Here is a 14,212-nt window from a genome sequence, read left to right on the forward strand (position 1 = left end):
TTCAACTATTGGTCCTCTATTATAGTACATTTCAAGGTGACACTCAGAAGAGCATGTGGGCTTTTCTACATGGAGTCACAAAGGGGTCAATATTAAATCAATATAATCTTCATCTAAATAAATACAGATAAAATAGCAATGAAGTTGTGAAATAGTTCATTTAACAATGTATTACAGTCATTACATATTCCCAATTAAAAATGTTATTAATTTTATCATTTAAGGCAATTCAAAACAATGTGATGTAATTATTCCACAACTTCATATTGCATACTTTGTCAACACTAACATCAGTTAGGTGGTGACATTGTCATTTATTGTTTGCTTATTCAACATTGAACACTTTGGGTCTCAGTATTTTCTGCTGGGCGGGAAAAATGAAAAAAAAGTGAATTCTTTTTACGAGAAAAGTGTTTGGTAAACAGTGAGACAAAAAGTCACAAAAAAAAAAGAAGAAAAAAAGTGGTGACGTTGCACAGTTTGTACAGCGCATCATCAGAAGGGGCCACGTCCATGTTTGTAGTGAAAGGCTTTGCAGTCTCTGAGCGCTGCCACGTTGCTTCCATAGGATCACATCCTTTCTTCCCCTTTGGGTAGTTTGGCCTCTGTAACCTCTAAGGCAAGAAATTGTAGCTGCACTTGTCAGATATCCCCGAACAAATTTGTCAACACTTGAAAGTTACCGTGACAAATGTAGCCGAAATCAAAAAGTAAAATAAAATGTCAATCAGTTTTTTTCTTCCAACTTAACTCAGTTGTATCTTTACAAAACCAAATAAGAACAGGAATTACACAAAATTGTAAACATGCTTACACCCCTTTAAGAAAAAAATTACAACTTAAGTACACATGTGGCTAATAAATATAGACATATTTCTCCATGAAACTGTCAACAATAAAAAAAACTGCTGACAGTTGATAAATCAGCTCTAAGGAAGGGTACTGACCTACATCTAGGCAATTTCATCTACAGCCCCCACGCCCATCCCCACCCCCCCACCCAATAAATAAATAAACAACTTCACATTAAGGAACTAAAAACTATAAATCCAGCTGATTAGTGTTATTCTGTGTAAATTCAGTACATTAAGGAGATTATCATTGGCTTAAAGGCTATTCTTTTTTCTGACTTCTGGATCATTAACTCGCATAAAGTTCAATTTAGTGAGTTTTTTTTTTTTTTTTACTTCTTTTTAAGAGCGTAAACCCTAAAAGACAGAAGAAGCCTACAAACATCCAGAATCCGAACACCATGAAGCAACTGACCATGTGACAGCACCACCCAAAACCAACACCACCAGCACAACCAGCACTACCCCCTGCCACGTGCCTCCCCATTGATTTTTCAACAGCAGATGAATTTGCATCTCCCTAAATCGACAATGTGCCAGTGTGTTTGTTTAGAACTTTGAACTTCATACCCGACACCATTAGGGGCACTGATGTGTTATTTGGGTATTGACTGTTTTGTGTCCACAATTGTGTGTATGTGTGTGAATACATGACATTTTTGGTGTCTGACACCCAGATCCTGTAGCAAATACTTTAAAGTAGGGTTGTTTATGTACAATATGCGAACACTGCAGCTAAATACATGATTACCGTTGGTATGAACACTCAATTCTCACTACTCAAAGAAACAATTAAACAACGGGCAAAAAAGAGCACTTATGATTCCTGTAAGCTGAGGTTTGACAGGACCATGCCAGTGTAACCTATTTAACATTGATCACCGGAAATACATTTTTGTCTTTTTGATGTTGCTTTGTTCTTTTTTTTTCTGGAAAATGTTGATATGACCTCTGAAAAATACTCAAGACACACTGAATTTTTACAAAGATGATGTGTCTACAGCAGGGACCATTTTACCTGCCTACTGTCTGCTGCAATTCTGTTTGTTCATTTAATCCCAGTTGATGTGTGATCTCTCATATTTATTGAGAAAAATCTGCTGAATGTATTTTAGAACATATACTGTATGTATTCTTTAATGATCAGCTTCAAATTCTTGCAGTTACTTGCTAATTTACAAATACCTTTTTAATCAGTTTAAATCAAAAGACATGGGGAAAAAAAGTACATTGGCGTGGTCCTTTAACCTATTTGGACAAGCAGTGATTGGCGTTGAGTTTTGATATAAGTGCCAATGTCGCAATGCATTCGCCAGGCGTCACCTCTTGGAGGTGCTGGTCTGTGCATCTCTGTGAGAGAGTTCTGTAATAGCGCAGAGAAGTAAAAAAATAATAAAATTAAAAAAAAAAGGCCGAAGAGAAACATGTAGGAACATCCATCTGAGCACAAGAAAACGACGACAAATCAACGTTCAATAAACAAAACATTGCATAATGAGATTTTGTTTCACAATTTGCACTAATGTAAACACATCTAACGTATACACACCTTTGGTAACATTTTACTTTAAAGTCCTGTGTCACTCGGCAATTACCGTTTACGTGATATGTCGTGCATTGTTTTTGTTAAGTATCAGTTTGAGAATACGATTAATTTTAATATTTTTTCAAGTAATGAGATAATATGTACATGTGTGTTCGAAGTACCACAACAAGCTTAGCTAAGATACAGGGGGCATACAGGTTGCCATCCTGGCTTCACAGAAATATGTGAAATTGTCAAAACCCGGTGCATAAAAAAAACAAAAAGCGTGATGGTGGATCTTGAATGAGCTCCTCAAACAGCGAAAAAATTGTTCAATTAAAAAAATTATGTAGTTACAGTTCAAATAACATTGTGGTTTAGTTTAATATAAGATATGGTGAGAACTGGAACCCGCTCTACGGCTGCAGGGTTATTTGTCTTAACCACCCCTCTAACTCGGCGTTTGAGGAAGACTTTCTCACAAAAACACCAACCGTCACTGGACATTGTTGGATTCATCAGACCACCATGAGGAATATAATCAATTTTTATCACAGACAGTATTTAAAATGTTTACAAAGCAAACACAAGCAACTTGGAGTGATTAAGTAGTTGTGTTCGTTTCACATATTTTACGAGAGATGGCCCTGGATGTAACCGCTGGCTATTTTTATTATCTCTACACCAACTTTATTTTTGTTTGCTTTGGTCTGAAACAATAGATGCAATTTCACTTTGTTGCATTTTCCCTTTGGTACCGTTCAGTCGCACACATGTACAATTTCAAGTGAACCAACAAAAGTCGCGTCAGAGCTGCAGCCCCGTTCATTTGGTCAGGAATCTTGCCTGTTTGACCAGCAAAGAAAGGTGTTTTTTTTTCCTTCCTATTTTTCTGAGAGGAAGAGTACAAAATTGTAAAATGCTTCTTTAAAGTGGAGCTTTCTCAGGCAAGAGAACCTGACCAAGACCTTGTTCAAGAGCTGGTGTTAGCGCTGTTGTTTGGACCCTCCTTCAGGGTGACTACTGTGTTTGCATTTGCCCAAACAAGCTGCTCTAAAGTCTGCCTCTCACTGCGTCAAGTGCCCCAAACAAAAAAAAAAAACAGAGCAAATGAGCTCATTTCCCAGAGTGTTAAACTCTTCCTCAATTAGAAGTCAGAAGTGTCGAAGTTTGAATGCTATGAAGTCAAAGTTTGCAGTGAACTTGAAACCCATAATTGCCAAGATTTTACAGAACTCTAAAGTAAAGTGCATGTACATGTTGATAGGGACTGAACATTCTGAGAAATTCCTGAGTTTAACCTCCCATGATGCACGAAGGAGGGAGGGAAGCTGACAGGAAAAGGAGTGAGACAGGCCAAGAGAGAGAGAGTGAGGGAGAGTGTGAGAGTGACAGTGAGAAAATAGAGAGAGAGAGAAAGAGAAAAAGCTGCCAGTGCTTTTGTTTCATCGCCAGTCCAAAAAATACCTGTGGAACAGTATTGCTGCAAGGACAATGCTTTTGTTGTCCATTACAAAAAAACAGAAAAGAATACTTCAAATATCAAAGAATAAACAAGTGTTAATGTGTCACAGACAAAGCCTCAGGGACAGTCCTGTCTCTTCTGTTCCTCTGTTGTGCATTTCTCAGTCATTTCCTGACAGAAATCTACCGTCACGATGGGGCTGAACATCTCTTCCGTGGAATCGAACACCAGCGGACATTGTTGACCCTCCTCAACAGATACCTCCACCATCCCCGGCTGCCCGTCCTCCCTTTCTCCCCGACCCAACTCACACTGCCGGGCAGCTTGGATTTGGCGGGGTGACCTCGGCTGGGACGAGCCCTCCTCAGCAGACGGTGACGGCGGGCTGGATGTAAGGTCAATGCTGGAGGACATGGGAGGAGGCTGGCCGCCTTGCACCTCCCTGCACACTTGCTGGGATAGGAATGACAAGTTCTGCCACAGCTCGGACATGCACATCTTCAGCTGGTTGCGCTCACTCAGCAGCTTCTCCTTCTCACACACCTAATAAGACAGAGTGTTGTCAGGGGACTCTCAATTCAGTCTGACAACTAATGTGAGTGTGGAAAATTGCATAACATTTGTTGTGTTTGGTCTAAGCCCTTGGGAGATGGAATGGGCACATCACTTCGGCACGGGCAACACAGCTAGTATCAGACAATTAATCTTTTTTTTAATGGCCAAAATATGAAGATATAAAGTATGTATATCTTTCACATTCATGTACATTCAAAGAAATTAAAAATCTAAGTTTGGGATGTAAATTGAATTTTGAGTTTACAGAAACTGGTTGATCCTACTTTATTTTCCCAGCAATAATAAAATTTCCTTTTCATACAAATTACCATTATTAAGGTCCTAAAACAATTACACCATGTAATTTTACAATGTTCTGAGCCAAGTGGTTTTTTTGTGTCCAATTCTTACATTCTGTGAACATCAAACTTTTTTTTTTTTTTTTTTTATTTAAATGTGTACAAAATATGGCTGCGGATCTCTTACTGGACCCCTACATGTACTGTTTTTTTTTCTTTATATATTGATGGTTGTTACTTAATCTCACCAGTTTGCGAATTTCACTCTCGAGATTCTGGATACAGTCTAGCTTCCTCTTGCGACAGCGCTGGGCAGCGATGCGGTTTTTGCTGCGGCGACGGATATCATGGATAAACTCCAGCTGCTCCGAGGTCAACTTGTGCATCTTGATGAGGATCTGGAAGTCATTTCGGGGCAGGTTGGTGATTTGATCCACAGGAAAGGGCAGCTTAACCTAAAAGCAGCAGAGATGTTTTATTAATTGCCTTTTGTTGAGTTTTTATTGGAAAATTAGGGAAACCAGTTTGCATGTGAGCCACGTGCAATACCTATGCAATTACTGGGAATAAAACAATGGAAAATTTTGATGACAAAAAAATGCTGTATCTTATCACAACTACTCATAGTTTAAGAATGTGGATTTAGAAGAAAAACTAAATAGTCAAAAACGTATAGGTTTGAAAAATTCACAGAAACATAATTTCTGTGGTGGATATCTCTACATATTTGGATATCAGCATCTATGAAAAGCAAACAAAAAACAACACAGAAAAAATATTCTACCATGTGAGTTTTTAAAATAATTTTTTTTCATTGTGGTCTTGCAGTAAATGTTGGGTGAGACAATGAGAGCAGTGTAGCAGCAGGTCCACTAGGTGTCAGTACCAAACTATGAAAACAAGCAATCAAAAGAACATTGTTCAGTAGAAGGCAGCATTATCGCTTGGTGTCACAATGAAGTCACTTTATATGTACTTAATATCAAAATATATTTTGAATTACCACAAATATATATTGTGATTGTGTTTTAGTTCAGTTATGTTTAGTTTGTATGTGCATCTTAATTGAGTAAATTATTTACTTTAATTTAACAAATCCCACATTTATCTATGATATAGTTCAGTGACGTTTTGCCTTGATTTAATTTTGATGTAAACTTTAATTAATCCAATTTTACCACTATTATATTTATATGGCTACATTTCTGTCATCACTGCTTTTATCTATTCCTCTATTTGGTTATCTGTATTAAAGTAGTTAATGGATGTATTGTGCTGTTTGTACGCAAGTTATTGATTATTTCAGCGAATCTATCAGAGAATTGAGTGTTGAATGTGGTCGACGTTGCACTGTTCTGCCACAGTCATGCTGTCTTGATAAAAGCAACAGTCAGCACAGCACTATGACATCATTCCCCTCACTGACAACAAGGGAGAGGAGGGCCTGTGTGTGGAGCGTGTTAGGTACTGCCTGTCCTTTACCCTATAGACTTCTATAAATAGCTCCATGAGCCTGAGCAGTCACATAATGAGGTTGAAATGAGAAAGTGAGCTGTGGATGGTCATAAATCCCCCTCTCTGATATTTCTCTCTGACTGGTCTCTTCCTCTCCAGCTTTAAAAATGTGTGCATCAGTTGATACCCCTATGCTACTTTTACCTTTCACTGACATTAAGCAACATAATTCAATTGAAGCAATTATTGCTCCTGATGTGAAGAGTGGCTGAACTGATTCTTTCATCGCTTACTTAGAGGACACCGCAGTAAAGTGAGGTTAGGGCTCATTCTGTAACTGTTTTTGTGGTGTAAAATGATGTCAAAATAACAAAAAAAGGACCTTATGAGATGCTACAGAAGAACTGTTCGTCTCTGAGCTTTCATATGGAATTCCCTGTGTTTATGTATAACAGGATAAATGAATGAGCCATTTATACGTTGCAAGTTTTAAAAATGTATTGGCTTTCTACATTGGTCTGCACCAAGTCAACTATGTTTTTTTCCACTGAAACACAAAGAAATCTTGGTCTTGATATAGTTTGGTCTAAGACCTGAGCTTTCCGACAGCACCAAACTGATACTAGACCAGAGGAGGTTTAGCCAGTAAATCTTCCAAAAGCTAGTGCTGTCATTGCCTTATGGTACATGATGGGGAGGGGGGAGACAAAAATAAATAAAACAATTACAATCTAGTCTTTTTACAGCAAGCCAGTTACTAATAATTTCAATTATTACATTGTCTCAGTTGATTCTATTGCTTAGAGATTGGAGTTTTCTAAAAGTTTGTTTTGAAGTCAAAATTGTAAAAAAAAAAAAAAAAAATCTAACCATGACAGTGTAGATGTGTAGACAAGCCTTACAGATTAGATCAATGTGGCTAAGCTCTTATTAACTGAGTTACAGTGATATGCTCTCAGGAAACGGAATAAGATGAATTAATGACAAGTGATCATTTATATTTTCTTCTTCACAACTTTGTTTGCCATGGTGGCAAAGCAGCTGAGCTCTTAAAAATTGTTATATTTACAGGTTGCTCGTAGCTGACTCTTGCATACAGATTCAATTTGAGCCAAACTACTGTACATTAATCTGCCCCGATTGAGAATGTTAGGTTGTGTAAACATTAGACAGTGGTGTTGAGATTTCACAATGCAGCAATGAATCAGGTATAGCGATAGCAAGAGCAGCTCTTACCATATCAACAGATATGAAAATACACTATTCTTCATCTTCTTTTCCTGTCGGCCATTCCATGCAGGGGTTGCCACAGCAAGTTATCTTCCTCCATCCAACCTTATTCTCTGCATCCTCTTTCCTCACACCAACAAAATTCATGTCCTCTTTCTCTGCATCCATAAATCTTCTCTTTGGTCTTCCTCTAGACCTCATGGTTCTAACCTCAGCATCCTTCTTCCAATATATTCACTGTACCTCCTCTACATATGTTGTAATGGTAAAATTGACTGCTAAATTGTACGTATTTCTCACTCCATAAAAGTAATGTTGCAGTATTGTGTATCCTGACTCTTCTGCTGTTTAAGAATAGAAAGAAATTTCCACAACAATGTCTAAAACATCACAGTTTGACTGTATCTCCATAACATCTACCCTGTGCTGTCCCTCTGAAGGACTCATTCCTGATAGTAACCATCCTCATCACTACAAAAGAGAACCTCAAAATTTTCACCTCATACATTGTTGTAACGTCGAATTCGACTTTTCAGGGACACACATTGTTGTGCTCGTGTGCAGGATGAAATTTGAGTGTGCATGTAAAGATGTAATGAATTACCACAGTGATGTGCCTCCAGCCTCTCAGGAAGTGACATGATAAACCACTGTATTGCAGGTGAGATGAAAAAATATAGCTCCTGTTTATGTAAATAAAATGGTTCAGAATAACAATGCAAATGAGTATGCACTGTCATAGACTGAATGATCAAGCTTACGATTGGTCCGTGAAACATTTTGGTTGAATACAATGAAGATTTGATTAAAAGTAGACCTCTTATTTTAGTGGTGCAGTAGGCGACCTGTTAAAGCACTTGATAGGAAACTTGTGATCTTATGTGAAAGAAGTGATGGCTGAAAGCTGCAACGCAGCGCTTAAAAGCATTTAATAGTGTTTAGAGGTGAGCATTGCATGCTGGTCGAATTGGTTGGGTTAGGTGGAAGGTCATGATCATGGAGCAAGCAGACGTTAAGGGAACATAGGTAGGACACTATGCACGTGCCTTCCAGGCACCCTGGGCTGTGACCGTGTTCGTACTGTTGGTGAAACAACTGGGTCGGGCCAAGGAAGTGGGACAAGACACACACACACACACACACACACACACACACACACACACACACACACACACACACACACACACACACACACAGACATCTGGGTGAATTTGTTAGAAAGAAGAAATCCTGTCCTATTACTTTATTGTTATAAACAGACAGAGATTTTAAGTAGAACAAAAGCTATAGTTTTACTTCAAAACATGAAGTACTTCCTTTAACAGAGGACATCAAAGGTATTTGCAACACTGAATTCAAATTTGTTAAACATTTAAACAGAAGATAGTTAATTATTCACAGTGACTGATAGTAGATATTATCTTTATAGCCACACTGTGTTGCTTTTTTATGGCTGCTGAAATAAAGAATATACTAGTCAAAGTACTAAAGCAATGCAATTAATCTATTTAACAATTTCAAATTCTGATTTTATCACACATTGGGTTGATGGATAATTGATTTTTTTTGGGTTATTCTTTAAATGCTGTTAAGACATTAAAACCACCAGAAAAAAAGGTGATTTCAAAGGAAATATACAATTGTGATTAGTGTATTTATTTCACTCAATCTTTTAGGTTGGTCTTTGCACTCTTCTGTTGGTGTAGCTGCAAGGGGACTCAAATGTATTTGTGCTGTCATATTGCAGGTACCCAAGTCCCCATTACATAAAGGTCTGTATGTGATATGAAGGAGAGGAGACAGCGTGAGCATGAAATTGAAATTTCCACACATACTGCATGTGCTTTGGTATCACCATGGTAACCCCATAGCTCTTTTAAGACATAGAGTGCAATGGAAGTGTTTCTCCTAAGAGTGTAGCCTTGGCTGTAAATAACACCTGGAATTTGATGTGATGTCTACGTGTGTGCAGGGGGTGGGGGTGGGGGCGGGAGGGCAATGCTTTTAAGACAGAAATGTGTCCTTTGGGAGGAAGAAAGAGCAGTTATTGCTCAGAGATGGTGGTAATTCATGGTGAAAAGCTATGTCATTCTACTGATAAGCAGTGCAGAGAGACACATGGAATTCAATTTGTACATATACTGTAGAATTTAGATACTTATTTAGATTACTATTTGTAACATTGACTTGAAATGATTTTAGTGAAATAAGTATCTATTACAGTGAATATATGCATATTAGTTTTGACAGTAACAATGATGAAAAGACAGGAGGCAGAGCTAGAAGTTGGAGAGATGAAGATGCTAAGGTTCTCTTTTGGAGTGACGAGGATGGATAGAATTAGGAATGAGTCTGTCAGAAGGACAGCACATGTTAAAGGTTTTGGAGAGAAGGTCAGAGAGGCCAGACTGAGATGGTTCGGTCATGTACAGAGAAGGGATAGTATATATCGTGGGAGATGGATACTAGAATTGGAGCTACCAGGCAGAAAGTCTAGAGGAAGACCAAAGAGAAGATTTATGGATTTAGTGAGAGAGGATATAAAGGTTGTTAGTGTGAGAGAGGAGGATACAGAGAATAGGGTTAGATGGAGAAGGTTGATTTGCTGTGGCAACCCCTGAAAGGAAAAGACGAAAGGAGAAGAAGATATCCATATTTGTTTTAGTTTTTTTTGCAGATGGTATGAAAGGTACCTTTCTTCATCACATTTTTTTTTCTATAAAATGCTTTGGTCTTCAAGTCTTGCCTGCCTCAGGTGAGCGGCAACAAGTTAATAGTGCTCCACTGTCGCAGCCATTTCAGTGAGCTCAGAGAGCAAAGGCTTTTTCTGTGAAGCGGGTAACAGGCGCAATTTTTGTGGGAGCTGTTGTTTTTTTGACCAGCAAAAAGTGGACAATGGACACACACGTCAATGCTGTGATCTGAATGTAATCAGATGTAACGGTCTCTTGATAGAATCTGGACAGAAGAAGGATTTTCATGCTATGTGTAAAAAGGGTCCAATCTTTTATTGGCCACCACCTTAGACTGGTTATGAATCTTATACTATAAACTTGATAGCAGTCGGTTTCTGGCTGCTTGACTTTCCCTCATTCTTCATCTAGCAAAGCGGGTGTCTGAGTTCTGTTGTTAGTGACAAAGCAGTGGGGGGTGATACTGCTGCTCGACTGATGTCTGGGACCATTAACAATGATCTATTACAAGTAGTTTAGCTCATGTTCGCCATAGTTTGGAACTAAAACCTTTCTCTCACTACAACTTATAACTGTAATCATGAATCCATCGCTTATACTGTTTTTCCTGTACTCAGGGTCGCGGTGTGTCTGAAGCCATTCCAGCTGCTATGTCCAAGAAGCAAGCTCCACCCCAGAACGGACACCAATCGATCACAGGGCCATATAGAGGCATTCAACCAGACACCACAAATGTGTTTGAAAACAATATGAGGGTGACTGCAGTAGGATTTTGACTAAGACTTCGTTTAAGGATTTCTTTTTTAGTTTAAAAAATGTTAATCCTTATACATTTAAAACTGTATGGACATCAATGTGTGACTTTAGTATTTTGATGATATATCATGAAGCCTTTGGAGATTTCACCTCATTAGACTAAGGAGTTTTGTCTTTACTCAATGAGGTGATACAACCATCAGGACTGCCTGATGCAGTTGCAAACAGGCAGCATTGCTTAGTCTTTGTTCAGACTTGGATTTGTTTCACAAGGTTGCTGGTTTTGCTTCTTTTACACTGAGCTATACTTTCATGGATGCATCAATTGGCAATATTAAACATCAAATATGTGGTCTCACATCTTGGACCATTTTGACTGATCAGAAATGTCTGATAAGCACAGAACATAAACATGAAAAGTGTGTAAAAATCAGTAGTCACTTCAAAGTCTATGATGTACCATTATTAGAAATAGCGCTTAAACCTTAAAATAATTGAACTGAAGATCAAAGGTCTTCAAAAATTCTACATGGTTTTTGTCACCCCAATTTTAACAGCATGATATATGAATGGGGTGATGAAGAAAAAGGAATTAAACCTTTCACTACCTATGTGGTGACAGCAGCAAAGACAACAAAGCCTTATTATAGCATACCAAACAGGTTTACCTATGTCAAAGAATAATAGTCTGCTATACAAACCTCAGGGCCGGAGACTCTGCTGATGCCACTTTCGCTGTCTCCTTCTGAGAAAGAACCTGATTCATCGCTGGAGTTTCCACCGCTGGCACCAAATCCCTGCTCACTTTTGATTTTGGTGCAACCCTGAGAAAAAACAACATCTCCACTGTTTGAATTCCTCTGCTCCACAACCCCAGCCAGCCGCTGAGACAGCCCAGAAATGGAGCCAGAGTGTGGGGATAAGGAGCAGTCATACTGTGGCAGGCTGGAAGGCGAACCGCCACTGCCCGCATCCTCTGGGTGGGAAAACGAGGATCGGGAGCTGGAGGTCTGAGTTCTGGGTTCAGAAAGAGCAGGGGAGTGGGTGGATGTCTTAATGGGGACAGGGCAACTCGTGGTGAGGCATGACCTGCCTGAGGAAGGGGCATCAACCTGCATCAGGTTTGAGACCTTTTCTCTGAACTTTTCATCCACGTAAGAATGAGCCAGCATTTGCTGCTCACCTGCTGCTGACGAGAAAATGACACTTCGTCTGTCTAGCTCAACCTCTTGTTTAGAGGAAGATGCTTTGGACATTGGCCTTTCCAAGTTCCTGCTAATGCCAGTGAGTGTTGCTGGTACCAGTGATTCCCTTTTGTCCTTGTGCCTGTCCTTGACTACTTCCCTGTAGTGACTGAGGGACAGTCTGTTGGTAAGAAGCTGCTGAATGGTGCTGTTTGGCATGTCGCTGAGATCTAGCCCTCCTCTCTGGAGGTAGGAGCGCAAGCAAGAAGCGGGCGAGCTGCTGCTCGGAGAATGCTCAGCTGCTAACGGCACCCCTTCTACCTCCAATTCCATCTCCAGCACCTCCTCAGTGCAGAGCTCTGGGTTGTATCCATTCCTGTCTTCTCCTTCCTCCTCAAACTCTAAAAGTTCTTCTTTGATTCTGGAGGGGGTGAGGAGTGTCTGTGTGGCTACACTGCTGTCTGCCAGTTGTGAGCTCACAGGGCTGACTGAGGTATGGTTGGCCATGATGCCATCGTCATCGCTGTGAGGAGTTTCTCCATTGTGCTGATACTGATATTTCCTGTACTTTGGGCATTGAGGAAGGCCAGTGGGAAGTGGTGCAGTATGTGCTACATGATTGGTCTGCTGCCTGCTCTCTCCGGATTCAGCCAAGTATGGTGTGTCATTATTAAAGACTGTGTCATTGCCCATATCATCATCATACTCCTCCTTGCCATTACTAATCTGTTGGCTGTCATTCTGTAGCTGGGCTTGAAGGAACCGGAAGCAAGAGTCTTCCAAATTGTGAACACCCAGAAATTCCGCACAGAGGATGACTTCATGGATGTTCTCCCGGCTTAAAATTAGCTTGGCTGTGTAGGCAAACTGAAGCAATGGGGCAAAACCCTTCGCAGTCACCTGAAGAGGTAAGAGAACATTTCAGTCAGTTTTATGGTTAGGGATAGGGAAGATGACTTAAAATACTCTATGTTTCATGATCATATCAATATTTGATCATAATTGACACATCACATGATTATTATTCTATTCATTAAACAATCTATTTCTTTGTACATTTGATTTTTTTTGTTTGATGTTAGCCACACTGTGTCATCAATGTAGTTTAATCAAGTTTGATGGTTTAATACTTTGTTGGTTAATTTCTTTGGCCTTGATGTGACAACGTTTTTCAATACCCTTTAAAACATTTTTGCAATCTAAATTTGTATTGTATTAATGGGGCGGAGGTCAAATAACAGAGGCACAAAACACTTTTGTCAATTTTGTTGCTTTTTCTGAGCTGTATGAATTCCCTGCATTGTACGGATCCCTTTGCATTATGATTGATAGCACTTTCATGTTAGAATGATACAGTACATCATTTATGCCCAAAAGGATTAAATGATAAAATTCGACACATGTGCACGTTGAGCCTATAAACATCACCTATGGTAATAAAAGTGAATGCAACATGGATACCAAAGGGAAGGCCTTTGTATGATTTCTTTCATCCAGATTGTTTGTCAGAGTGGGTACTTCTGTGTGGATTCCTGCCTCTATATCATGGAACCTTGGAGAAATTTCATTTCAGGTGTTTGATAGAAATCGCTTGATATGATGTGCTGTGGATGATCATGACAGCAAATGACATAGAAAAGCTAACTTTAAATATAACCAGGTTGCCTGCCACCACTAATTAAACCATTACATGATTAGCCCACAATATATTATGATTTTGCAGAAATACTACAAATAACAGCCAAATAAGTTGGTGAACTACAAATGAAGTAAAACTACATTTAGCCCAAGCCCATCCATTTCACTGAAAATTGTACCTAATTCCCAGTATATCCTCTACCGTCCTTCTCATTTCATCTCAGCTGTCTTTTTTCTGCTTCCTTACAGTGGTTTTCTTCAAGTGTGTGTATAAAGAGATGTTCAGTGTGTTACTCTGTGTGTTCATGTGTGTGTCTTTGTGTACATGAAAATGTGTGTTTGTTGCGCATGCTTGTGTGCGTGTGTATGGAAGAGCTTGTGTGCATGTAAGCCTATTTTCAGCTAGCATCAGCAGCTGCTGCCTCCTGTGCAGAAACACATCTGCAGATACGGAATGCAGGAAAGGCTCTACTCTGCTCTTCTACCAGTGTGATTGCAGGGAACATAGATGAGAACGATCAATAAATATTTCAACCACTTAATATACAATATCCTTTTTAT

At 39.3% G+C, this 14,212-nt stretch overlaps 1 protein-coding gene across 2 annotated transcripts in view; it reads right to left on the bottom strand.

Moving 5' to 3' along the window:
• Window positions 1-1,031: 1,031 nt before the first annotated feature.
• The window catches only part of LOC147226282 (transcription regulator protein BACH2-like), a 44,285-nt gene continuing 31,104 nt past the window's right edge, over window positions 1,032-14,212 (bottom strand). For both annotated transcript variants that reach the window (XM_086160331.1, XM_086160332.1), the window contains 3 exons: window positions 11,531-12,913; window positions 4,944-5,150; window positions 1,032-4,384 (listed from right to left, as the gene is read on the bottom strand). In XM_086160331.1, coding sequence (XP_086016457.1) covers window positions 3,959-4,384; window positions 4,944-5,150; window positions 11,531-12,913 — 2,016 coding nt within the window. In that variant the 3' untranslated portion in view covers window positions 1,032-3,958. The remainder of the gene's footprint in view (window positions 4,385-4,943; window positions 5,151-11,530; window positions 12,914-14,212) is intronic.

The sequence above is a fragment of the Fistularia commersonii genome, chromosome 15 (genome assembly GCF_037954325.1).
Source record: "Fistularia commersonii isolate RoL2024-O1a breed Wild chromosome 15, RoL_Fcom_v1.0, whole genome shotgun sequence".
Lineage (NCBI taxonomy): Eukaryota > Metazoa > Chordata > Actinopteri > Syngnathiformes > Fistulariidae > Fistularia > Fistularia commersonii.